The sequence below is a fragment of the Macrotis lagotis genome, chromosome 2 (assembly GCF_037893015.1).
Source record: "Macrotis lagotis isolate mMagLag1 chromosome 2, bilby.v1.9.chrom.fasta, whole genome shotgun sequence".
NCBI classification, from domain to species: Eukaryota; Metazoa; Chordata; class Mammalia; order Peramelemorphia; family Peramelidae; genus Macrotis; species Macrotis lagotis.
The window spans coordinates 30,644,774-30,669,007 of NC_133659.1; the positions used below are offsets into that span (position 1 = coordinate 30,644,774).

The following is a 24,234-nucleotide window of genomic DNA, read 5'->3' on the forward strand; positions in this document are numbered from 1 at the left end:
GCCTCTTTCCCAATTCTTTAAACATCACCTACACCTGGTCCTAAGGCCTATTAGTTCCATTATACAACTTGCAATGAACAGTCAACAGAAAAAAGTTTCTTGTAGCTTATTTGATCCATCCAGGAACCCCTGGCCATGTAGGACTGATTGTTCTTTTTCATCCCTTTCTACTGTCAGGGCTTCCCAGAAGTTACCCCCGGGACAGCAGCTCTCCGTGAGTGACCAAGATTCAGGGGTGGAAGATGAAGATTTGTCCCCCAGACCAATCCCCAATCCTCATCCAGTGAGTCAGAAGGCATTCTGGGCAGGACGTGGGCTTGGGCTTCCACAGGGAGCCATCCTTGTTGGAAAGGGCATTAAAGAAGAGTCCAGGTCTTTGTAAGCACAAGCATTAAACACCCTGTGGCCCCTTCTCCTCCTCCTTCTGCTTTGTATGACCTTGGGTAGCTCATTTAGCTTTGTGGTCCTCAGTTTCCTCATCTATAAAATGTCATGAATTATGTCATGTGGTTCTTTGAGAAAAATCCTTAAAAGAAATAAAAGCTAATTAGGTTAGAAAGGGTTCTTTGGAGAAGGCAATGGGGATGGACATCAAGGACTAAATTGCTCCACCAAGAGGTTGGTTATTTCCTCTTTAACAGCTTTGCTTTGTCAGCCACTGTCTTGACCCCGATGAAGGTGGTCCTGGTGCCTAGTAACCCCGTCCTGAGGGAGGACAGGCAGTACAGCACTATTCATTTAAACCATGCCAACCCCAAGCCCTGTGTAGGATTTTTGTGCTTAGCTGCTGTTTAGCTCTAAGTAAAGTGAGGGTTCCTTAAAAAAAATGTTTATTCTGTCTCCACTCCACTATACTCACTCTCCTCTTCTTATTTATTTCCAGGTTTCTTCCATCCATCCTTCAGTTCCTGAGCTCTCTCTGGTTTTGGATGGTAGTTTTATAGACTCCAGCCCACCACCCAGTGATAGGAAAATGGCGAATTGCAAAACCAGCCCTTCTTTGCCACAGTATCCAGGACACATGAGTTCATTTCCTCAGCATTGTGACAAGAAACAGAACCCCATTCCTGAAGCTGAGGACTCTTCTTTGGGGCGACTCCGAAGACCACCATGTCCAGGAGCCACTTCTTTGAAACCACTCAGAAAAAAGCAATTGCCTCCCCACCGACAAGCTGGTCCCCCAACCAGTAGTTCTTCGGGGCTGCTTTGCTCATCTCCACCATCTTCCTCAGGGCTTCCCAAACCGTTGTCTCCTGAGACATCAGTGCAGAAACCAAAACAGTCCCCCGAAAACCATAACACTTATTCAGATGGAGACACATGCCAAGGGGCCCTTCCTGTACCATGCTCCCCAGTGGATTCCAGACAGGCCTCTCCTTCACCCCAGTGGCTCCCCCACAGTTGTGTTCTTTCACCCCGGAATTTTGGCCGGGTCACCGAACTTCAGGTGCCCGCTACCCCAGCCCCATCTTACTTTCCCACTAATGTTTGCAGCTGCTGTCAGCATCATGGGCATCTGCAGTGTGGTCAAATAAATATGTGGCCAGGGATGCCAAAACATGGGCCCTTCCAGGAAAGCCAGGTTAATACTTCTCAGGAGGGTGCCTATCCATTTCATCCAAATGTCTGTCCAAGTAGATGCCAATGTCCAGTAAGTTCTTCAGGTAGCCCTATGATCCTAAGACAGCAAGGGAGTATGGGAAATTGTGGAACAGTAGACCTCCTATCTTCAGGGAGGCTTGCCTCCTATGCCAGCAATCCACAGTCTTGCCCAACATGCATGTCCACACCCAAGATGCAAATTGATGATGGAATGATGGGATTATCTCCAGATGCCTACCGTTTCCTAAAAGAGCAAGACCGACAACTGAAGCTACTTCAGGCTCAGGTTGGTGTTATTTTATAATGAACTTAGAATGTGAATGTGATGTTGACTTTTGGTCCTTATGTTTTTGTTTTTAAGAGATGTCAAACTTTTTGGCATTGCTCAAAAGAGTTTGGGGAATTAAAGGAAAATTGTTTTAAGATTTCTTTCAAATTTTGAATACTCTAGCTTAACATTAACTCTTTTTGAAACATGAACTCCCTCCCTGTTCTGATCACCATATATTAGAAAGAATATTGATAATCTACAGAGTATTGAGAGGAAGACTCCTATGGTAGTCAAGATTCTTGAGCTTGTGTTTTATGGGGATGGGCTGAAAGAACTAGAAAGATTTTCCAGGGAGAAGACCAGGGAGACGGGATCCACATCTTTAAGTATTTCAGCTTCTTTTAAAATGCCTTCATACTCGATGCTGGGGATCTAAATGTAAAAGTCCTTGTCCTGTAGCAGTGTAAAGTGATGTGATGACATTTGTCCTTAATTTTTTTTTTTTAGGTTTCTTTTTTTTTTTTTTTTTGCAAGGCAAACGGGGTTAAGTGGCTTGCCCAAGGCCACACAGCTAGGTAATCATTAAGTGTCTGAGACCGGATTTGAACCCAGGTACTCCTGACTCTAGGGCCAGTGCTTTATCCACTATGCCACCTAGCCACCCCTGTCCTTCATTTTCAAAGAAGACCACGATTATCAGGGAGGTGATGCCATGACAAGCACATAAACTGGATTTGAGTGAGGTGATACTGTACTAAGTCACCAGCCTCACTTTCTCCTCCAGAGTCATCAGGGTTCAGCGATTAGATATGAATCAGGTCAACTGAAGATGGTCCTGGATGTGAGAAAATCAAGGTTAAGTGACTTGCCCAAGGTCACATAGCTAGTTAGAGTATCTGAGTGAGATTGGATTCAAATTCCTGTCCTGACTCCAAGGCTAGACCATCCACTGTGCCACCTGGCTGCCTGCAAAAGGTGATATAGCACCTTGAGGGATGATGACCATCCAAGGGAGCTTTGGTTCATTGACTGAAGGGATTGTAGGGGAAGCCACCATGCCCTTGTCAGTAATGATGGTTGTTTTATTTGATCATTGTTTCCTGAGCAGAAGATGGTGGGGGGAGGGAAGCTTGGTAAAATAGGTGATCATGGGGCAGAATGCAAGATGTCAGAGGTGGATAAGCCCTGCCCTTGAGGGGGACAGCTGGATGGACTGAAGCCTGTCCAAGGGCTGCCTAAAAAGGTCCCTGGTGGAGCAGTTCTGTGGGTGAGTGGAGTGAGTTCCTGGGATGGGCAGGCAGTTTTCTGAGGGTCTTGGTCTTTGAGGATTGCCCTTCCTCGTGGGAAACAACTCAGGCAGTGGTAAAGGCCCATGCCAAGGTTTCCTTCCTGACTAGTGTTTGAAAGACTATGGGATGGAAGGGGGTGGAGATGAGGTCTGCAGGCTCTGAAGACACAGTCAGGAGTGATAGATGAAGAGGAAGGGGACTGGGGCGGTTCTAAGTGCTTTACAAAGATCTGGTTTCAGTGGGAATTGACCAAGTGGTAAATGTAGGTTGGATGTCCAGAAACTCTTGCTGATGATGAAAGCTGTTCCCTCTGCCTTGGGGCATTTGTGTCCTTCTGGGGAGCATAAGGCGAGAAGCTCCTAGATGACCCCCTCACAAGTCTGCATCATTGCTCAGGGATGGATCCACCTGATGGCCACTAGAAATCTCCCCCCAAGCAGGAGATTTGGGCTTCCCTAGATACTTTGACAGCAAAAACACAGTCTCTTCCTTATGGATGTAGTTTTTGGTGGAAGTCCAGAGGGGAAAAAAAATAGAAGATAGCTTATTTAAAGATTTATACTTTAGGGTGGCTAGGTGGCACAGTGGATAGAGCACCAGCCCTGGAGTACCTGAGTTCAAATCCGGCCTCAGACACTTAATAATGACCTAACTGTGTGACCTTGGACAAGCCACTTAACCCCATTGCCTTGCAAAAAATTAAAATAAAAAAAAATATTTATACATGTCAGCTCACATTAGTAATGTATACAGTGCCTGTGGATCTTGGGAAAGAGATGAATCAATGTAACAATCCATTAAAGTTAGTAAATAAAAGTCTTTCCGAATCTAAAAGGTTTTAATGTAAGATGATCCTTCTGTAACCAAATTCATGGTAGTAGTAGGAACCGGCCTTGTTTGGGCAGAAATGCTCATGATTTGGCCAGCTCTCCCCCCTTCTCCCTCTGGCTCTTGGCCCATGGAGACCCCAGGTCTAGGATATGCCCTCTCCTCACTTGCCCCTGGAGGATCCCTGATTGGGCTAAAAGCCTATTCAGGGGCCACGGTCTCCTCAGACTTTTCCTGACATTGCAAAGAACTTAGAATGAATATCAAGATGGGAACTGTTGCAGGAGAGCTGAGCAGCTGGACCAGAGGAAAAGGGAGAAAGGGCTGGCTGTAAGTCTTGGCTGGCGACCACTGGCCAGATATGCTGGAGAGGTAATTCCTTTCAGGGGCTGCTGGGGACCCTTCCCACTCTCTGAATTCTGGGATCCTTCAGGTACATACAGTTATGAAATGACTTTGTGTTTACTTGTCTACCTGGGCTTATTCCTCCAGCAGAATGTAAGCTCCTGGAGGGCAGGCCCCTCTCTGTTTTCCCTGCACAGAGAACAATGAACTGGCATACAGTAGGCACTCAATACATGCTTGTTAAACTGAATTGATTGTGGTCAGTAGTGTTTGTAGAAGACAGAATGTCACACTTGCAGTTGGATGACTCAGGTTCCAATCCCAGGTCTTTGTTGGGATGACCTCACTCCATTTCTAGTTCTAAAGCCTGCCACCCTATGTAAGTGTATCTGGATACTTGCTCACAGTATAAAGGAACAAGAGATTCATTTGGAGACGGCTCCCATGATCCAGGGCCCGTCCATCAGCACCTTGCTCCAGTTAGATGGGCGTCTTCTCTGTAACTGATTTGCTGGGGGATTGAGAAATTAGGGTCTTGAGAGTTAGTATATTGCAGACTCAGGACTGGGCCCCGGGCTTCTGCCCCTGAGGCAGCTCTTTCCTTGGCACCTTTTAGGTTAAATAAGGAAAAATATTAAATTGTTCTTCCAACCTCTCTGTAGAATTGGTTGTGTAGGAACCCCAACATGATCATATTCTCTAGGTTTTGAGTTCATTCTGGGGGAAAAAGAGTTGGGTTCATAGCACTTTGGAGTAGGAGGAGCTCTTGGGGAATCAATGTGTTTCTGGGAGGGTCCCTCTGGAGGTGGGATGCCCATCTTGGAGAAGGGCTTCAAGCTTCAGTTTCTTTTTTGACTCAGACTCATGGAACTGTTTTGCCCCCAGTTAATTCATTTTTGTTTTCTGCTTTGTCCAGATTCAGCGACTGTTAGAAGCACAGGCTCCTTCCTCCTGCCCCAAGACAGCTGGCATGGGGGGTGCCATGCAGGCTGAGCAGCAGGTGGAAGTTGTTTCGATGGAGGCCCAGGCACCTCCTGGCCTGCACCTTAGGAACAGTGTGAGCATCGCTGTGGGCACAGGTAATGACCGCCTCCCTTTATGGCTTGGTGTTTGCCCAAAAATATGATCAGAAAGAACCCAGGTCAGAATTTGTCCCCAGGTCATGATCTGAGTTAATCTTTTCACGTCCAGGTTAAAATTTGGGTTTTGTTTTGTTTTTTTTTTGCCCAAGGTCACACACAGCTAGGTAATTATTAAGTGTCTGAGGCTGGATTTGAACTCAGGCCCTCCTGAACCAGTGCTCTATCCACTGTGCCACCTAACTATCCCACCCCAGCTGAAGGAAGTTCGGACTCCTTGCCAGCTCAGAGAATCCTCTTCCTTTCTTCAGCCTCAGTTTAATTAATAGTAGATGCTTAATAAACGTTTATTGAGACAACTCCTTGGTCCAGAACCCTTTATCTCATGGCCTGTCTGTACCATACAGGAAACTCTTCCTACATCTTCAGCAAGTCAGTGAACTAAGGCCCTGCAGTGTGCCAGGCCCTGGGCTGTGTGCTGAGGAGAAAAAGGAAGTAGTCCCTGTCCTCATGGAACTCACCGTCTAATGGGGAGATAAAATGCCACCAGCTAGGGAGAAGTATGATGATGTGATTCAGTCGTTTCAGTCACATCTGACTCTCTGTGACCCTGTTTGGGATTCTCTTGGCAAAGGTATTGGAGTGTTTTCCGTTTCCATCTCCAGTTCTTTTTCAGATGAGGAGCCTGAGGCAAACAAACAGGGTCAAGTAACTTGCCCAGAATTGCACAGCTAAGAAGTGTCTGAAGCCAATTTTGAAATCGAATCTTCCTGAGTCCAGGCCTGAGGTTCTGTCCACTGAAGCACCACCTAGCTGCCCTAGCAAATGTAGATAGGATAAAGTGGAGATGAGAGGGAAGACAGGAAAAAAGAAGTGAGGGGAGAAGGGAGAAAGGGGGTGACAGACCTTAACTGAATGTGCCTTAGAGGCCTTCAGGGAGGGGGAGGAGACAGTCTATGCTGACCACTCATTCCCCCAGCTCTACTGGTCCTCTTCTCTTGCTTGGCCCCTCAGACTGCTTCTTTCTCTTTTTTGGTTCCTCTTCTTAGTCCTGTCATGGGCATGGTCTCCAAGGTCTGTCACTTTTCCCTCTTTCGGTGCCTACTTTCTCTGCCCTGTCTGTGGTCACCACTTCTGTGCAATATCTAAACCTGGGAGTCCCAAAGCCTTTCTTTTTTTGTTTTGTTTTGTTTACAAGACAGGATGAAATGACTTGCCCAGGGTCATACAGCTAGTAAGTGTCAAGTGTCTGAGGTCAGATTTAAACTCAGGCCCTCCTGATTGCAGGGCTAGTGCTCTGTCTGCTGAGCCACCTAGCTGCTCCTCCCCAACTTCTAGGCCCCTTTGGCTCACCTGAGACTGTGCGGAAGGTGGTTTTCCTCCTGACCGTAGTTCTCTTAGTTCTCCACAGCTCACTTTGGACCTCCTCTAGCTTGTATCTCCCCTCTCCCTTCCCTCTCATGCTCAACACCTGGTAGAGGCTTGGCGAATCTTCTACAAAGCCCCCACTTCTCTCCCCTCCTCTGTTTCTACCCCAGACCCCTCTCCTGTCCGAGGCCTGGGTCAGCCGGCCTTCCTCAAGCATCTCTTTTAGACCCGAGAGAACCAATCCCTTTCTTCCAGGAGATTCCTCTCCTAACAGGGTACACGGCATCGTTTCGACACAAGGAATCAGAATAAATCATTTGAAGAGCACTTTGAGGGGAAGGGTGTGAGATACTGGCAGCATCAGGAGAGGCTGGCAGTTTCCTCATCGAATCTTCTGCTTCCTCCCCTCCCTCCCAGGAATCCTCAAGGTGGTTTTTAATGTATCTGGAGCTGCCACACCACCTGGGCAGATCAGACCCTTCCAGGGCCTCTGGGGCTGCCAGCTAAGGCCAGGGGGCTTTGGAGAGAGTGATGTCTTTGGAGGCAGAATGGTATTTCCTGTTCTGTTTTTTCCTCAATGTGTGTCCTTGGGCAAGTCCTGCTCTTCAGGCCTTGTAAAATGAGGTGGTGGAACCAGAGGACCTCTGAGGGCCTGTGTGCCCATAGTCATCATCTAACTTTCTGTGCTCTAGATGTACTAAATGACCCTCTGCCAGGCAGTAGGAGGGCAGTCCCTGGGATTGGGGAGCAGGGTGGGTTCTGGGTGGGTCTTGTGAATGGACACCTGAGGTGACAGGTTGTCTTGTCATCAGACACCAAGGAACTGTGTCTGGGAGGAGGTATAAGGCCTGTTTTGATGTCTGCTGATCAGGTTGTGGGCTGAAGTGGGACTCAGTGAGAGCCCAGCCCCCAGGACTGTAGGCTCTGCTCTTGGCTTTTGGCCAACTGAGTGGGTCTGGCTCCACAATGGGCAGGACAGGTTTAGGGCCTCATGGCTCAGGCTCAGTTTGTGGCAGATTTTTCTGTTCCTGGCTAAAACTCAGTCTGAGCAGCTGGCATAGGGATAAGGTAGTTGAAGGTGGCACATGGAGCCAGAAGACCCTGATAGCTGAGGCTTGGGTGGTGAGTAGCAGCAGGGAATCTTGTGCCCCTTCCCCACTTCCTCCCTGGATCTGGTGAGTGGACCAGTGGCCCTGGTTCTTCTATTGCTGTCCTGAGCCAGACAAGACTGTTGGTGATGGGCTTTATACTTATTCACTAGGACCTGAGGGGCACTCAGGTACTCTCCCTCCAAGATAGTATATTCAGGAAGGGTAACACAAAGGACACAGTCTTCCTGGACATAGAGCAGGAAGACCCGAGTTCAAATCCAGCCTCAGATAGTAGTGGCTGAGTGACCCTGAGTAAGTCCCTTCACTTCTGCCTGCTTCAGTTTCCCCAACTTTACAGGGATAATACTAGTGGCTCCATCCTAGGGTTGTGAGTAGTTATGAATATTATTATTTGCATATAAGTTTTTATCAAGGTTTTTCAGAATTCGTTAAGAACAGATAAAATAAAAGCAAATGAGTTCAGAAGTGAAAAATCATTGGTCTTTTGTAAACTTTCATTTTCCTTTATGACCACAGGCTGGGCTGTTATTTTCCTGCTTTGGGGGGTAGTGTTCTTTTTAATAGAGTAAGACAGGTAGGACACCCCGAGCCAGCAGGGAGGTGTGAGGATGACCACTGTTAAAAGAGCCTCAACATGAGGTCCTGATGGTATCACTTTGTCCTGGCATGATTTCTATGGCCTCAGTGTAATCGCATCCTAAAGTTGATACATTGAGGAAGATGTTCAGAGAAGCCCTTCTTGGCATTGTCCATGTCTTTGGTTCCAGGCACCAGCTTGTTTTGGGACCCGCCATATGAGAGTCAAGAGTTGGTGGCTCCACCCAAAGAGGATGACTCCAAGCTCTCCAGCGAAGACATCCATTTGTCCGTTGATATCAACAATGAAGTAACAGATCGCACAAGTATTGCGTCGTCATTAAAAGTGGTTGACATTCCAAGTTTTGAGGAGAGCAGTCATGTTGAAGAAGGAACGAGTCCATCCTCAGCTTTCTTCAGGTGAGATCCTGATGAAACATGTCTGTTTGCCTTTCCAGTTGATATTTCTATTTCTTAATCCATTGTTTGGTGTTGGAATACACTTTTTCAATCATTGCTGGCCAAAGGCAGGACCCACCAGGTGGAGGTCTGCTGAGGGAGCGGAAAGAAACCTTAGTTATTTATATTATATTTTATATTTTATGTTATGTTATATCATAATATATTGTTTATAATATTATATATTATATATAACTATATGATATATATTATTATATATTATGTTACTTATATGACCCTGGCTGAGTTACTTTACTTTGTTGTTGACTGCCTCAGTTTCCTCATCTGTAAGATAGCCTCATAGCATTATTGTTTTTTGTTTTTGTTGGGTTTTTTTTGCAAGGCTTAAGTGACTTGTTCAAGGTCACATCGCTAGGTAATTATTAAAGTCTGAGACCGGATCTGAACTCAGGTCCTCCTGACTCCAGGGCGGGTGCTCTATCCACTGCATCACCTAGCCGCCCCCTCATAGCATTATTATGAGGAAAATGATAACTTGGCCCAAATGTGAATTGTTGAAATAAATGAAAAACAACACTCTCTCGCCCCTGTATGTATACAGGACGTATGCAGAAATGTCATAATAATAACTAATATTTAAAGGCATTTTAGAATTGGCAACGTTATGTAAATACATCATCTCATGATCCAGCCCCCTGGGAGGAAGGACACCCCATTTGTAGTTAGATGGGTTGTCTATGGTCACAGAGTGCGTCCTGAGGGTGGGATTTCAACCCAGGACTTTGTGATTTGGAGCCTAATGATCTCTTTACTGCCCTGCTATACCTGGGGACAGCCAAGAGTTCCAGACATAGGGAGATTTCCCTTGGTCAGGGTGTGGAGTGGGGGTGAGTCAGAAGGGCTTCATGGGAAGAGGAGTTCCCAGAGTGACTCTGAAAACCTTGTTTCTGGTGGACTTCTGCCCTTTCTTCCAGACACAACCCCCCCAGAACAGCTTCCTTGGGATTCTTCTGAGAGTGTTCTGTTGATCCTTGGGACCCCCTCCTTCCTTCTCCTCCCCACCCTGCAATGATCTGTCCGCTTATCTGTTGAGGGGGAATGTTCCAGGGTTTCTGTTCAAATGACACAGCCTGGGGAACTTTTGAGGAATTGTATTTATATCAAAAGAAACACAATGGTTTTAAAAATTACTCTCCACATTCTTAATTCTGATTACTCAGAGAGGGTGAGGAACAGCTTGTGTCTGAAAAGGAGGTGAAAGGAAATGCTATTGAGGCTTAATTAGTCCAGTTGTGTTCCTTCTGCCACCAACTCAAAAACACTATCAATTGTGCCTTCCTGCAAGGCCTAGTCTTTGTATGGGATAATTGGGTGGGTTGCCCAGAAGAAAAGATTTCCATGTCTTCCTTCAAAACAAGTGCCAGGCTGAAGGGCAGGAACTCTGATGTTTTGCCTTCTTCAGAGGCCATAGTAGCCAGCCCCCTGATTTTACAAATGGTGAAACTAAGACCCAGGGGCAACAAATACAGAGGCGCTTCTGCCCTGGAGTTCCCCCTTCCCACCACTGCCTTCCTCCATCAGCCTGTAGCCCACAGGACCCAGGAGCAGAGCTGAGAGATGAGGGTTGGGGGCTTTTGTTCTTTTCACATGACCCCATAATAGACTTCCATTTTTTAGAGGCTGCTTGCTTGTGGCAAGAAGCTGCATCTTATCAGATTGGATAGCTGGGAAATGCAACTTAATTATTTCATGAACCTCTGCTGAGAGGTGCCTCCTTTGACCAAGGAGGACAAGTATCAGACTGATACTGGGGTCTCTCTTTATTTGTCATAATATGTGTATGGAGAGACAAGAAAGAGTTCCCATTGGCCTTATTTCTCTTACCTAATTTGATCCAAGAGACTGCAAACCTTTTTTCCAAAGGAGCTAAGTCAACTCATACTGCCTTCAATTTGAATTAAGTGTATGTGTAGTTTTTTACTTAAGATATTTGTTCTGTAGTCCTGTTAAAAGAATACCGTTAATTACTTCTTGGTAGCAATTCATCACCTGTATAGATTTCTAGTGGCACACTTGGTAGGAAATCTAATCGCTCCCAAGTCCAGTGCATTGATGGGGATCTTCAGTGTGAGCCCAGTGTTACCCATGTATGTTTTGGGGCTCCTCAGGGGAGCAGGCCCAGGGCTGCTTGGGTTTCCTCTGTTATGTGTACATAGATGACACCAGGATACGTGAGCCCCTAGTGACCCTCCATAGGCTGACTATGCCCCCTCTGTTTTCCTGGTATGAAAGCATCCAGCCTCAAAGCTTGATTGATTATTGATTGCATTTTCCCAGCGCAGAAAGAGGGCTTAGTGTTTAGAGACCCGTTCTTTCTCGTTTTCCTTTAGAAGCCTTGCTTTGACAAACAGACTAATATTTGCCAGAGTTGGAATTACCTTTTGAATTTTTTTTATCTTGAGTTCTCTTGAGGCTTCAAATATTTTCATTTTCTGATTCTTCTGTCTTTTCAGGCTCTAGCTTTTGTCTGCCCAGTCATACATCAGAATGTATGTTTTGTATGTCCAGAGGGTGTTTTGTTACCACATTCTGAAAAACCTTTGCACGATCTGTACTTGGATTTCTTTTTTTTTCTTTTCTTTTCTTTTTTTTTTTTTAGGTTTTTGCAAGACAAACGGGTTAAAGTGGCTTGCCCAAGGCCACACAGCTGGGTAATTATTAAGTGTCTGAGGCCAGATTTGAACTCAGGGACTCCTGACTCCAGGGCTGGTGCTTTATGCCACTACACCACCTAGCTGCCCCTGATGTCAAAGGTGCTCCTTGTCATTGTCTCATTATGGGTGACAAGCCAGAATTCCCACCCCTGCTGCTCCATGGTTGTAGATTGCTGTGGATTTTGTAGTTTAGAGTAGAACATTAGATTCTCCAGCCCCATGAATGTTTCCTTACTTCTATTGCACAGTTTGTGTTGGGTGATTTAGTTAGTTATCGGTGATTGAGTCAATTGGAAGCATTAGTTGCCACGAGTCTGATTAAAGCACCACAGTTTAGACTTGTGTCCAGGACTTGCTTTGTCATTGTCACCTTCTCCTCCAGGTTAACTAGTTTACTCAACTTAAGATAATATGGAGTCTGGATTATTCAGTCAAAGAAATTCCTAGCTGTAACTGCATTGTCAATCTGGGGATGACTAAAATGGCTAATTCTGCTAATAGTTTCATTTAACTCTTTTTGCACTTATTTTGTTGTCATGAAAACACAACTTTCAGGGGTAAATCGGTAGCAGAATTCTTCAATGACAGGGAAACCCCCTGTGACTCTTAATCCTTAGACTGGCAGATCATTCACTCCCTAAGATGTCTGATCCCCAGGCTCCCAAGCTTAGAATTTATTGAAAGAAAGTTGAATTCCCAAGAGACCTTTATCTTAGTGAATTCTTCTCACTTGATATCTAGGTTTTCTTTGCTTTTCGGTTCACCAGCTGGGATTGAGCTTCTTTAGATTATCTTGGGTAAACTTGGGTCTCTTCTCCATTTATGTGATCTCTTCATGTTCTTGATGCTTATGAGGCCAGGTGGGCAACTCACATCTCAGGACAAAGCCATGGAAAAGTTCAGGGTGTAAATGAGAGGATTGTAGTCTGTGGACCCTGAAAAGACTGGGGAGCATTTGGTCTAGTATTATCATTTTGCAGATGAGGAAGTAGAAGCTTAGGAATCAAGTCTTGTCACAGGAGCCAAGACGAAGTGCCCTGGGTGACCTCCACAGTGGTTGGGCTGCTCTGGAACCGGACCTTCCAGCTCTTGGCTCTGGCCTCCTTGTGGGGCCCAGGCCTTTGTCAGCCAACTGGAGCTTGGGGCATGGCGCCACAACTGCTGGCTGGTTGCTCTGTGGGGGCTGGCCACTGCTGTCACTCAATGACCCACCATCAGCGTTGGGACCCAACATTACCCAACTTCAATCCACCATTCTCTCCGTTAGGCTATGCTGCCACCTTGTGGGGGAAATGGGATTTTTGGGACCGGGTTTTTAATATGCTGAGCCTACATAACTTTGAGAATAAGATTTCAGGCTGGAAGATCCATTTCAGAAAAGAAAAACTTCCATTTTAGGTCAGATCAATGGCCCAGCCAATCAGTCTTCAGTCTTTGACAATGGCTCAGGGGAAGTTTTCTGGACAGGTGTGAATAGTCTTAATTCCTCTTTTTGATGCCTTGTTATGAATCTGTGGCTCCTTCAAAGCCCTTCATGAGCCTTGTTTCCATTTTCAGCTTCTGTAACCTCATTGAACTTATCCCATCTCCAAGGAATTCTTGGTGGGTCATTGACTTTGATGGGTCATTGGGCCAGTTCAGCATACCAATGCCCAGGCCAGGCCCCTGACCTTAGCACTGGAGACACAGGTATACAACCACCATGACCAAGGACGGAGAATGGAATGGGGGCTAAGGGAGGAGCCCGGGTGCCCTGGGACAATCTGAGGGAGGGGCTTGGACAAATTTGGGAAGGCTCACTGAGGTTTCAGGAGGTGGAGACATCCAGGGAGCTTCTTCTGAGGGATGGCTCAGTGGGATGGTCAGAGGAGGCAGAATGAGAAGAGGAAAGGAGCAAACATGTTGGAAGTGCTTCCTGTATGTTTGGCAACTCTGCTACATTTAGCCACACAAATGTCTCATTTGATCCTTACAACAATCTGGGAGGGAAGTACTATTAATAACCTCATTTTAAAGTTGAAGAAACTGAGTTGGCATCAGTTAAGTGACTGGATTGGACTGGAAGCCCTTAGATCTATCCACTCCTCCAGTGTTTGATGGTGTGAGACTGGACAAGTTGCTGTTGCTAAGGCCCTTGAGCTCTCTCTGCCAAGCTCTGAGGAATGATGGCAGTCCAGGTGGCAGTAGGTTGACTTGCCAGACATGAGTTGCATCCTGGCTCCCCTTTAGACTCCTTGTTGCTTCAGCTGGATTGTCCTGGCTGCCCTGTGGGTGACAGTTTGTTGACAGTTGATAGGGATGGGTAGTTCCATTTCTATGGGAGTTGCTCCTCCCTATGATGATTGTGGGACCCGGAGGAGTAGGGGGGGCAGGGTGTCCTTAACTCCCAGGGCTCTCAGTCTATCTGCATATGTTATATATATAGGAGGGAGAAGGAAAGACCTGGTGGTCCTAAAGGGTGAAGGGAAGTAAAGGAGGTAGAGGGCAGGGAGCCCTTAAGAGTGCCTACTTAGAACAGGAGGCTGTGTTCAGTTCTGGAGATTGCAGCCTATAGCCAGGTGGTAAGGATACCATGACAGGGCAGTGAGTAAGGCTTAGAAGGAGAAGGGATTGATTGGTTTGTCTGCCTGGTAGACCCACAAATCTTGGGGTGGGTTTGAGGATTTGAATGGAACTGCATCTCCAGGCTCCCTATCCAAGTGGCAGGAAATTCCTGAAGGGGTTGGGAAGGAAGAAGAGGATTGGGGTGAGGGGAGAGATGAGATGAGAGACTGAGGCCCGATTAGGGACCTGAAATACCGAGCTAAGGAGTTGTCTTTTTCCTATAGATCAGGGCTGTCCAAAATACTGCCTGCCTGTCTTACTAAATGTTTTCATAAAGAAAGTTGAACTACTGAAGAGTTCTCATTAAAATGGCAAATCAAAATATATTGTCTATTGTTTCAATAAAAACTTTTAAAAGTAAGGTTGGATAGGCCTGCTATAGATAATAGAAAGATTTTGAAGACTTTGGAATGGGGAATGAGACTTTACAACTTGGACTTTCACTGATCTTAGAGGCTCAGGATCTGAGTTCAAGTTGAATGGGGAAACTGAGCCCCAGGTTAAATTGGGCTGGGGTGGGGCAGGCATACCAGGGAATCTTCAGGGTCCTTTCCAGCTCTAAATTTTGTATAACTATGAAGAATCTTATCCAATTCTGTGTCTCTCTTACAGGATTAAGTAAAGGCTTCACTTTGGTTTGACTCATGAAGCCCATCTTGATATGTTGTCTCTACTATTTTTTTCTCTACTTTTTTTTCATTAGCTACACCTCCCTTTCTCACCCCCACAGTTACTCAACCTGGATTTCCTGTTCTCCCCAGGGTCTGGAATGCCCCACCTTTCTCACCCCCCCCACCCCTTTTGTGTTTGCCTGTGTTGTGGATGGGGTGTTGCCTCTCCCCCATTGGAATTGAGGGTGGGAACTCTTTCATTTTGTCCTTGTAGACTCATCACCTGGAACTCAGAACAGTTCCTAGCATACATTAGGTGTATAATAAATGCTTTTATTAGCCTGGAACGAGTCAACCCTGTTCTTCGTTTCTCAGGCATTTTTAATTATGTCTGACTCTTCATGGCCCCATCTGGGTTTTTTTTTGGCAAAGATACAGGAGGGGTTTGCTAACTCCTTCAGCTCATTTTTACAGATGAGGAAACCAAAGCAAACGGGGTGAAGCCATTTGTCCAGGGCCACTCAGCTAGTAAATGTCTGAGTGTCTGAGGCTGGATTTGAACTCAGGAAGAGGGGTCTTCCTGACTCCTAGCCCAGGGCTCTATCCACTGTGCCTAGTTCTCATTTTACAGAAGGATTTTTTTTATCGTTTTTGTCTTTTTCCAATTATGTGCAAAAGACAATTTTTAACAATCATTGTTACAAAATTTTTCTCCTTTTCTCCCTTCCCTCTCCTTTTCCTAAAACAGTAAGCAATTTGATTTGAGGTTCTATGTGCAATCAATGTAAAGCACATTTCCATATTAGTCTTAACATGATGAAACATGAAGAAACAGAGCAAAAGAAAAAAAACCAAAAAATTTAAAGTAAGACTATTATTCTTCGATCTCCATTTGGACTCCCATCAGTTTTTTCCTCTGCATTTGGATAGCAGTTGCCATCATGAATCTTTTGGAATTGTCTTAGATCATTGTATTATTGAGAGGGGCTAAGTCATTCATAGTTGATCATCATACAGTCTTGCTGTTAATGTGTACAATGTTCTCCTGGTTCTGTTCACTTCACTCAGTATCAGTTCGTGTAAGTTTTTGCAGGTTCTTTTTTTAAGTTTTTGCAAGGCAGTATCCGTACTATATGGTTATATACTGAGGCCCAGAGCTAGGAAGAGTAATTGGAATAATTCTAATAATAATAACTCTAGTAATAATAAATATAATAACCCAAAACTCAAAATCCAGCTTTTATCAAGCATTTTAGGGTTTACAAAAAGTGTTGGATGCGTGTTTTCACTTGATTCTCCTAGCAATCCTTTCAGGTTGGCCCTATTCTTATTATTATCCTAATTTTATAGATGAAGAATGGAAGTGACTTGCCCAGGTCACTCAGCCAGTAAGTGTCTCAGGCAGGATTTGAACTTAGGTCTTCCTGACTCTATCTCCCACACTCCTGTTCTACCCAAGGCTTCTCACAGGCCTCATGACCTCAGTCTCTAGTCCAGTGCACTTTCTTCAAATGCTATTGACATCTGATGATTTTTCCCTTTCCTGTTCGAATTCCCCCCGACAGCTGGGACCTGAAAAGCTTGCATTTTGTCGACTTCCTCATTGGTTTGTCTCTGAGACCTTAGCAATGATCACTTACCTTCTCATTGCCTTGGGGAAGAAAGCATTTGGGTTGGAGCTGTGTTCTACATTCTGATTTTTGGTCTGGGTCCCTAAAAGTATTTGATGACATTGTGAGAGGTTGAGCTTTTAGCTAAGTTCTCATGCAGACTTTGGCTCCAAGGTAAAGGGGGTGGGGGGGTGGGGGAAAGCTTGAGACCCTTTGGAAATCATCAGGTTAAGTGATGGAAGCGTCAGGTGTAGGTTCCTCAGGTCTTCCTTTAATAGAGGACCTGGGATGTTTGACTGGAACTTCATCTACTCTTTGCTGGGGGCCTAATTGCAAAGGCCTACAAATTGAGGAAGCCAGACAAGTAGCCCCTCAGGGCCCTCCCTGCATTCCAGGGAGCAACCTCAGCTCCAGAACTGCCGCCCTGGGCTGGGCAGGGGGCTGGAGACCACAGGCTTGCTAACATTCCACTCGGGGTTCTCCTTTCAAACAGCATTTCCCCAGCAGTAAGAAAGGAGCCAGATGTACCAGTGTTTCTTCCAAACCCCATGTTGGGAGAAGGTATAAATGGGTGCTTACAGCCTGAACCCACAGAGGAGACTGACAGCCAGTCCTCAGCAGCAGCAGCGGGTGAACCCTTGGCCGAGTCAACCCAAGTGAGAGAGCCCTTGCTACCTCCTCCGTCGGATGATCACAAGTTTTACCAAGATTTATTGGTAAGAATGATCTCAAATGCTGTCCTGTGTGGGATGGCAGGCACTTGTTTTGTCATAGATTAGGTGATGACAGACTTCCCTCGGTTTTGTTGTAGCAACAGACGCCTGTCTGGCATCGAGTCATCATTTACACTTTGCCTATAATATGTACTGGACAGCTAGGGTCAGGAACTTCTTCCCCACAAACTATTTTAATTATCTAAAATGTGAATTTGACTTTTATAAACTGGAACCCAGTTAAACAAAATCCAAAGCCGGGGGGGATCCACACATCTATCAGAAACAAAGCACCCCAGAAACTTGCTTGTAGGGTCTTCTTGACTCTGCTTTTTCAGTTGTGAAATGGGGCAGACAACACAGGCTTCACTGGGAGTTAAGGGAGCACTTGTTACTTTTGCTTTTGGATTGTTGGAAGATAAAATGCTGGCATTCCTACCATGTCACACTCACCAAGTGATGTACAGATTTCTAGGGTTTAGGAGACATGGGTGGAGCAAAGGCCAAGTCTTTGGCTTATGGCTGTGGCTGCTCAGGGCTTCTGCTCCTCAGATCTTTGAGGTCCCTGACTTATTCTCTCAGCCTGTGTGGGCAAATGAGCAAGTGAAGGGGCCACCATTGGGTTTTTTCCTCTTTTTCTGACAGCTCTTTTGAGATAAATTTTTTTGAACTTTGAATCTTTTGTTTTCATTAGAGTCAGGTAAATCACCTGTTGAATACTTCTTCCAAAGACCCTGAGACTGCATCCACAAGAGTAGCAGTGACTCCTAGTAGTGATGGTTCTGGGACACAGAATGGGGCTGATGGAAAAACCAAAAGATCTAACTCCAACCGGATGGACAAGGACAGTGTCCTTCATGCTACTCTTAAGCAGCTGAGAAACCTTGGGGTAAAAATCGACTCTACAAGTAAAATAAAGAAAAATTCACATAAAGTGGACCAAGCTAGGTAATCTTTTTGTGTCTTAAGATGGGAGAGCAATCCTGGGATAAAATTACCAACTTGTCTTTGATTGGAGATATCGGGATATGATGATCATTTTAGAATTTTATAGCCAAGAACTTAGCTTCCTCCTCGGATACTCTTAGGGAAAGGAGGACTGTGAGACCAAGCAGCAACAGTTTGTGGACTGGCTTATTCACTGTCCTCTGATAAGGTTTGTGGGTTGAAAAAATGGCCTTCATTTTGATAATCACCTAACCAATATTTCTCTTCTATTTCCTGGAGGTGTGGTCTTGCTTTTTGGGGAGGAGAAAACAAAATGTAGCAAAACCTCGAAGATGCCTTAGTAAAAGGATTCCAATTCTTTTATTTTATTCTCAGCTCTAGTCTCATAACCCCCAGACTACCTCAAGATCATAGTCAACCCTTCTTCCTTGGGTTCTCTTTAGCAACTAGGGCTGGGAGTGCTCTCCTCATTCAGCTCCATCTCCAGGTGTCCCTTGGCTTACTCCAAGGAGACCACCTCCCCTCTCCACATCTGTTTTTAACTTGTGTCCCTGTTTATTATTCACCTGCTGTCTTCTCCCATCAGAATAGGATATCCGTGAGGGCAGGGATTGTTTTTTGGGGGGCTTGAGGTTTTTTTGGGGGGTTTCTCTTTGTATCCCTAGGACTTTAACATTGTGTCTTGAACAGAGTAATAATGACCAACTGAATTTTACTAAGTTTGAGTTGTCCCTAACTTAGAAGAGGTTGTGTTTCACAGGTTGGTTTGTAGATCATTTCTTTTTCACTTTTGGCAAATTATTTTATCTTAATTATCTTAATGTATCTTAATTTCCTCACCTGTAAAAGGGCATGGACTAGGAAATTATTGAGAGCCCTGCCAGTTCTTATTCTGAAGCTCAGATACATTTCCCTATAAAATAAGATTCTCAGAATCTGGTGGAAGTAGCTTTACCCTGGAGAAGACAAGATGGCTACATTTTTAAAAATTTAATTAATTAATTTGTTTTGAATTTTAAATTAAAGGTCTTTGGTCTTTGTTCAAACTCCACGGCTCTTTCCTCTGGATACAGATGGTATTCTCCATTCCCCAAATTGTCCCTTGTTGTTGCACTGATGGAATGAGCCAGTCCATCAAGGTTAATCATTGCCCCCATGTTGCTGTTAGTGTGTATGGTGTTCTTCTGGTTCTGAAGATGGCAACTATTGGCAGAATAAAACTGGGCACCTCCTTGCCTACCTCTGGGCTGAGGTGTATTAGCAGGGAGAGGGAAATTCCCTCCACTGAATCTTCCGCAGGTGGGGAGGGTCCACCAGTCAGTTCCTTTCCCAGCCTTATGGTCTCCAACCATACCTCAAAATGGAGATTTGATTGGGCAGCTAGGTGGTGTAGTGGATAAAGCACTGGCCCTGGAGTCAGGAGTACCTGGGTTCAAATCCGGTCTCAGACACTTAATAATTACCTAGCTGTGTGGCCTTGGGTAAGCCACTTAACCCCATTTGCCTTGCAAAAACCTAAAAAACAAATGGAGATTTGATCTGAACTGAAACTCTGAAAAAGTGAGCTGAGGCTCTACCCCTGTTTTGTCTAGGTGGTGAAGATCTGGACATTTTGGGGACAGTTTCCCCTCTGCAGAATGAACACATTGAGTTAGGTTTCAAGAAACTCGATGTTCTTCCCAAACATCCTTTTGACCATTAAGCATGAGGTGCAAACTGACTAATGGCTTGGCTTTGTGTCTTTCAGTGTCTTGGCATGCATCAGTCCTGAAGCTGTCATCTCTGGATTAAACTATATGTCCTTTGCTAATGTTGGTATGAGCGGCTTAAGCCCCAATGGCGCAGATCTGAGCATGGAGGCCAATGCTATTGCTCTCAAGTATTTAAATGAAAATCAGTTATCACAGCTTTCCTTCAATCGAGCCAACCAAAATCTTTCTGACTCATCCTTCAGCCTTCTCCACATCAACACAGACAAAAACATGGTGGGGCTTAGTTTGATCTCACCAAACATGTCATTTGCGACCAGAAAATATATGAAGAGGTATGGGCTTATGCAAAGCAGTGATAGTAGTGGGGATGAGGAAGAGATTCCAAATACAACAGAAGTCCTGGAGAGTGAACATTCATTGGATCAATCCTTGGCACCTGGCCCCGAGCAGTTTAGCTGTCAGAAGTCTGACCCTGAAAGAGACTGTGAAATTCTAGATAGGAAATGCTACAATCAGGAACCGGTGGACCACTGGCTACCAAAGCCTGGTGGACCTGTGTTGAGAGACATCACGAATGCAATGGCCCCCTCCTCACCTGAGGATGAGTCCTCTGCCTTCATCCTGAAAGACTTGAAAAAAAATCCCTCAGTCAAGTTACTGACTGGCAGGGCTGAGTTTACTCAGCATCCTGAGAAGGAAAATCAAAGGGACTTTCAGGTGTTTCCTGAAAACTTGCCATCTTCTGACCCTCTCAGAGAGATGAATAGCATGAATTCAGTGGGTACATTCTTAGATGTCAAGCGTCTGAGGCAGTTGTCCAAATTATTTTAGGTATTTAAGTAACTGCCACCCTTCCTGGATTGGGGTGCAGGATTGAGCCGAGGGTTGACCCTTGGTGATAGGGAGGTGGGTCACTGAATTGGGTAGCCAAGGCTGTTCCAGAACCCTCTCAGATCCATCTCTACAGTAGCCAAGGGCAGAGGGCTGAGCTGGTGGCCTTATGGCCCAGAAATGACCCATCGCTGGGGCTGGAGCACTGGCTCTCTGCAACGATTGCTCTGCAGTCACCAGAAGGATGGCTCTTCATGCCTGGAGTTCTGAGGAGTGGATGCTTGGCTGTGCTCTTGGCCTAAATTCATCACATAGATTGGGAAGGAAAACCATTTTATCCAGTGTCTTGGTAAAGGTTGTTTACTGTGTCAATTTGTGTTAAAGTTCACCCAGTCTCAGCTGGCTGCCATCTCCCTGCCCATGCTCAGGGTTACTTTGAAAGCCTCATGGATTAAAGGAATCTGGCCTTAGAGGAGCAGAAGCAACCCTTTTAGAGTTAGAGGATTCAACATTTTTTTCCCCAAAAATACATTTTATTTTAAGGCCCTTCTTTCTATTTCTCCTCTCAAGATGCTTTTTTGTTTAAAAAAACAATCTTGAGGTGATTAAATTATTGGGATTCTGCTTGGCTGAAACTTGTGTGACAGTGTCTCTTCAGTGTGCTGCTGTAACTATCCCAGAACAATTCATTTATGATGCGTGTGCTTTGTGTTTGAATTTAATAAAAATGTGCAGGTTGTCTGCCTTGATCACCTGCTAGAACAGCCTTAGAAATCTTTTTTTCCTTCTTAATTTTAGAAATCTCTTTATTGGCAAATAGCATCCTTCAAATTGGTTTTAAGGAGTATTCAGCATTTTTGAATTGGTTAGTGAAAAAGTCCTTTCTCATGACTTGCATTCTGCTCTGTTTCTTGAGTGTGGGCTCCACCTATGCTGGGCAGGATTGGAAACACCATAAATATAAGTGAACAAACAACCCTTCAGTCCTGTTCTGTCTGATAGAACAAAACCTTTCCAACTTTTTTTGTCAGTCTTGACCAGTGAAAATGGAACTTCAGACTTTACAAGCTTGACTTCATCCAGGGCCTATCATCATCAGATCCAAGAGATTTGGGGACTTAGGACCCTTTCCCCCAAAGTCATGGTATTAAATAGCATGTCCCTGCCCCCAGCCCTACCTTACTGGGGATCATACAAGTGAATAGGACTTGTGTTAAGTGTTTCATCAAAGAATGATTTCTACTGTAGGAAATAGATTGTGATGGGCCACCACTGACCGACCCTTTGGCACCCTAAGAGGAAGCCTGGGAGAACTCTCTGATTGTCCAAGGGCTGGCAAAGGGGAGAGATTAAAATGCTGCCTCTGAGGCACAGCCACCAACCTCAGAGTGTCTGGTGGCTCCCCTGGCCAAATGGAATGGACCTTTCAGGTCACTAAGACCCAGTGACATCATACATGCGCTATCATGTATCACAATATTGAAACATTGCCCTTTACATTCACTAGTCTTTGCCTCAATACCCCAACCTTTTTTTCAGAATCTAGCATACCCTCCCCCATTTTGTATTGGGATACGTGGAAATTTTTTTTGGGGGGGGGTTAGGTTTTCGCAAGGCAAACGGGGTTAAGTGGCTTGCCCAAGGCCACACAGCTAGGTAATTATTGTCTGAGACCAGATTTGAACCTAGGTACTCCTGACTCCAAGGCCAGTGCTTTATCCACTATGCCACCTAGCCACCCTGAAATTGATTTTTTTTTTAATTCCTTTTAGTTTTTGCAAGGCAGTGGGTTGAAGTTTAAGTGGCTTGCCCAAGGCTGAGGCTGGATTTGAACTTGGGTACTCTTGACTGCAGGGCTGGTGCTCTATTCACTGCACCACCTAGCCACCCCAAAATTGATTTTTTAAGCTAAATGTAATCCCCTAATGCTGTCCTCAAATATTTCATAACAATTTCTCACTTTATCAAAGGGTCCGCTACAATTTTCCTAATAAGTAGTGAGACTTCCCCACTTAATGCTTTCTCCTCTACTTACTGAATGTCTCCTTGGATATCCCATTATTACAGAATGTCTCCATTTGAATATACCATTATCAATTCAAACACATATCTAAAATCAAACTCTTCCTTGGTAGTCCCGCCTTTCTGATTTCCCTATCTTTTGATGGCACCACTAGGTTTATTCACAGAGACTTGAAAGCTTGGAGTTATCTTCTAAATCTCCCCAACTTCATCTGTAACATAACTATCACTTATGTAGTATCTTGTAAATGTCTCATTTGATTCTCAAAACAACCCTGGGAGGGGTGGAACAGTATTATCCCCATTTTATAGATGAGGAAATGGACTGAGAGCTGTGGTATCTTATCCAAACTGTCTCCCAGTTCCATTGATGCCTCTTTGCATTCCCATAACCTATCACCTAGTGCCATTTTTTCTCCCTTTTCATCCTGTTCAGACCCCAGACTAATCTTCCTAGATCACTCTTTCCATATCTCTCCAGATCAAGTCCAAATGCCTCACTTTGACTTTCAAAGCCCTTTGTGATCTTGGTTTATCAAACCTTATCTCTCATTGTTCTCCATACAGACCTTCCACCCAGACTAATTTCCTCTTTGTTTTCTATTTCTCTCTCTCTCTCTCTCTCTCTCTCTCTCTCTCTCTCTCTCTCTCTCTCTCTCTCTCTCATTCCTACTTTTCAATATTCTTTGGCATTTCCTTTCACTTAATCTCCCCTCATCCAAATCCACCTCAACTCCAGGAAGTCTTGGCTGATCACCCCAATCCAAAAACAGCTAATTTACCCTTCCAGATTTCTCTCGATCATGTATTTGGGTACTTAACTATCATTTAACACAGCATTCTATTCTGCTTGTTCTCCTTTTTAACTTGTCCAGTCCATTGTACTTGTCTTCAGGGATGCAAATCTCTCCCCAAAGATTCTGAGCTTCATGAGGCCAGGAGTCCCTGGCCTCTTCTTTCCTGTTCAGCAATCCAATTAACATTAACTACCTGCTGGATGGGGATGACTACAAGAGAAGGTGAATTTAGATTATAACAGAGCAAAGCACTTGCCTATGCTAGCCCATTGGAACCCCGCCAACAATCTGGAAGGAGATAGATGTTATCATTATATGCATATATACATACATACATATATATGTATATATATACACATATATGTATAATAGATATATTCAATGTGCTGATGAGAAGGCTTAGAGAATTTGAGTAACTTGTCTGCAGTTAAACAACTGATAAGTGTTCCAGGCAAGACAGGAATTCTAGTAACTAGGTCTCTGGATGTTGCCACTTCTAGTGGGGACATACACAAATGTACTAGAAAATGGCCTAAGAAGAGGCAACCTCAAAAGATCGGGGTTGGAATTCTATTTCTGAAACACACGAACAGTATATTCTTGAGCAAGTCATTGTTGGTAGAACTGTGAACCATCCAACCACATTGGGAATCAATCTGGAATTATGTCCAAAGAAATAAAACTGCCCACACCCTTTGGCCCAGCAATACCACTATTAAGACTATTCCCAAGATGATTAGGTAAAAAGAAAATGAACCTGTATGTTTGAAAATGTTTAAAGT

General features: G+C 44.8%; 1 protein-coding gene across 1 annotated transcript in view; it reads left to right on the plus strand.

Moving 5' to 3' along the window:
- STIL (STIL centriolar assembly protein) overlaps positions 1 to 21,418 on the plus strand; it is a 45,853-nt gene extending 24,435 nt beyond the window's left edge. The window contains exons 11-17 of the mRNA XM_074221497.1: positions 178 to 283; positions 884 to 1,888; positions 5,252 to 5,414; positions 8,662 to 8,890; positions 16,923 to 17,145; positions 17,837 to 18,090; positions 19,838 to 21,418. Of these exons, the coding sequence (XP_074077598.1) occupies positions 178 to 283; positions 884 to 1,888; positions 5,252 to 5,414; positions 8,662 to 8,890; positions 16,923 to 17,145; positions 17,837 to 18,090; positions 19,838 to 20,633 (2,776 nt within the window). The 3' untranslated portion in view covers positions 20,634 to 21,418. The remainder of the gene's footprint in view (positions 1 to 177; positions 284 to 883; positions 1,889 to 5,251; positions 5,415 to 8,661; positions 8,891 to 16,922; positions 17,146 to 17,836; positions 18,091 to 19,837) is intronic.
- Positions 21,419 to 24,234: the final 2,816 nt, after the last annotated feature.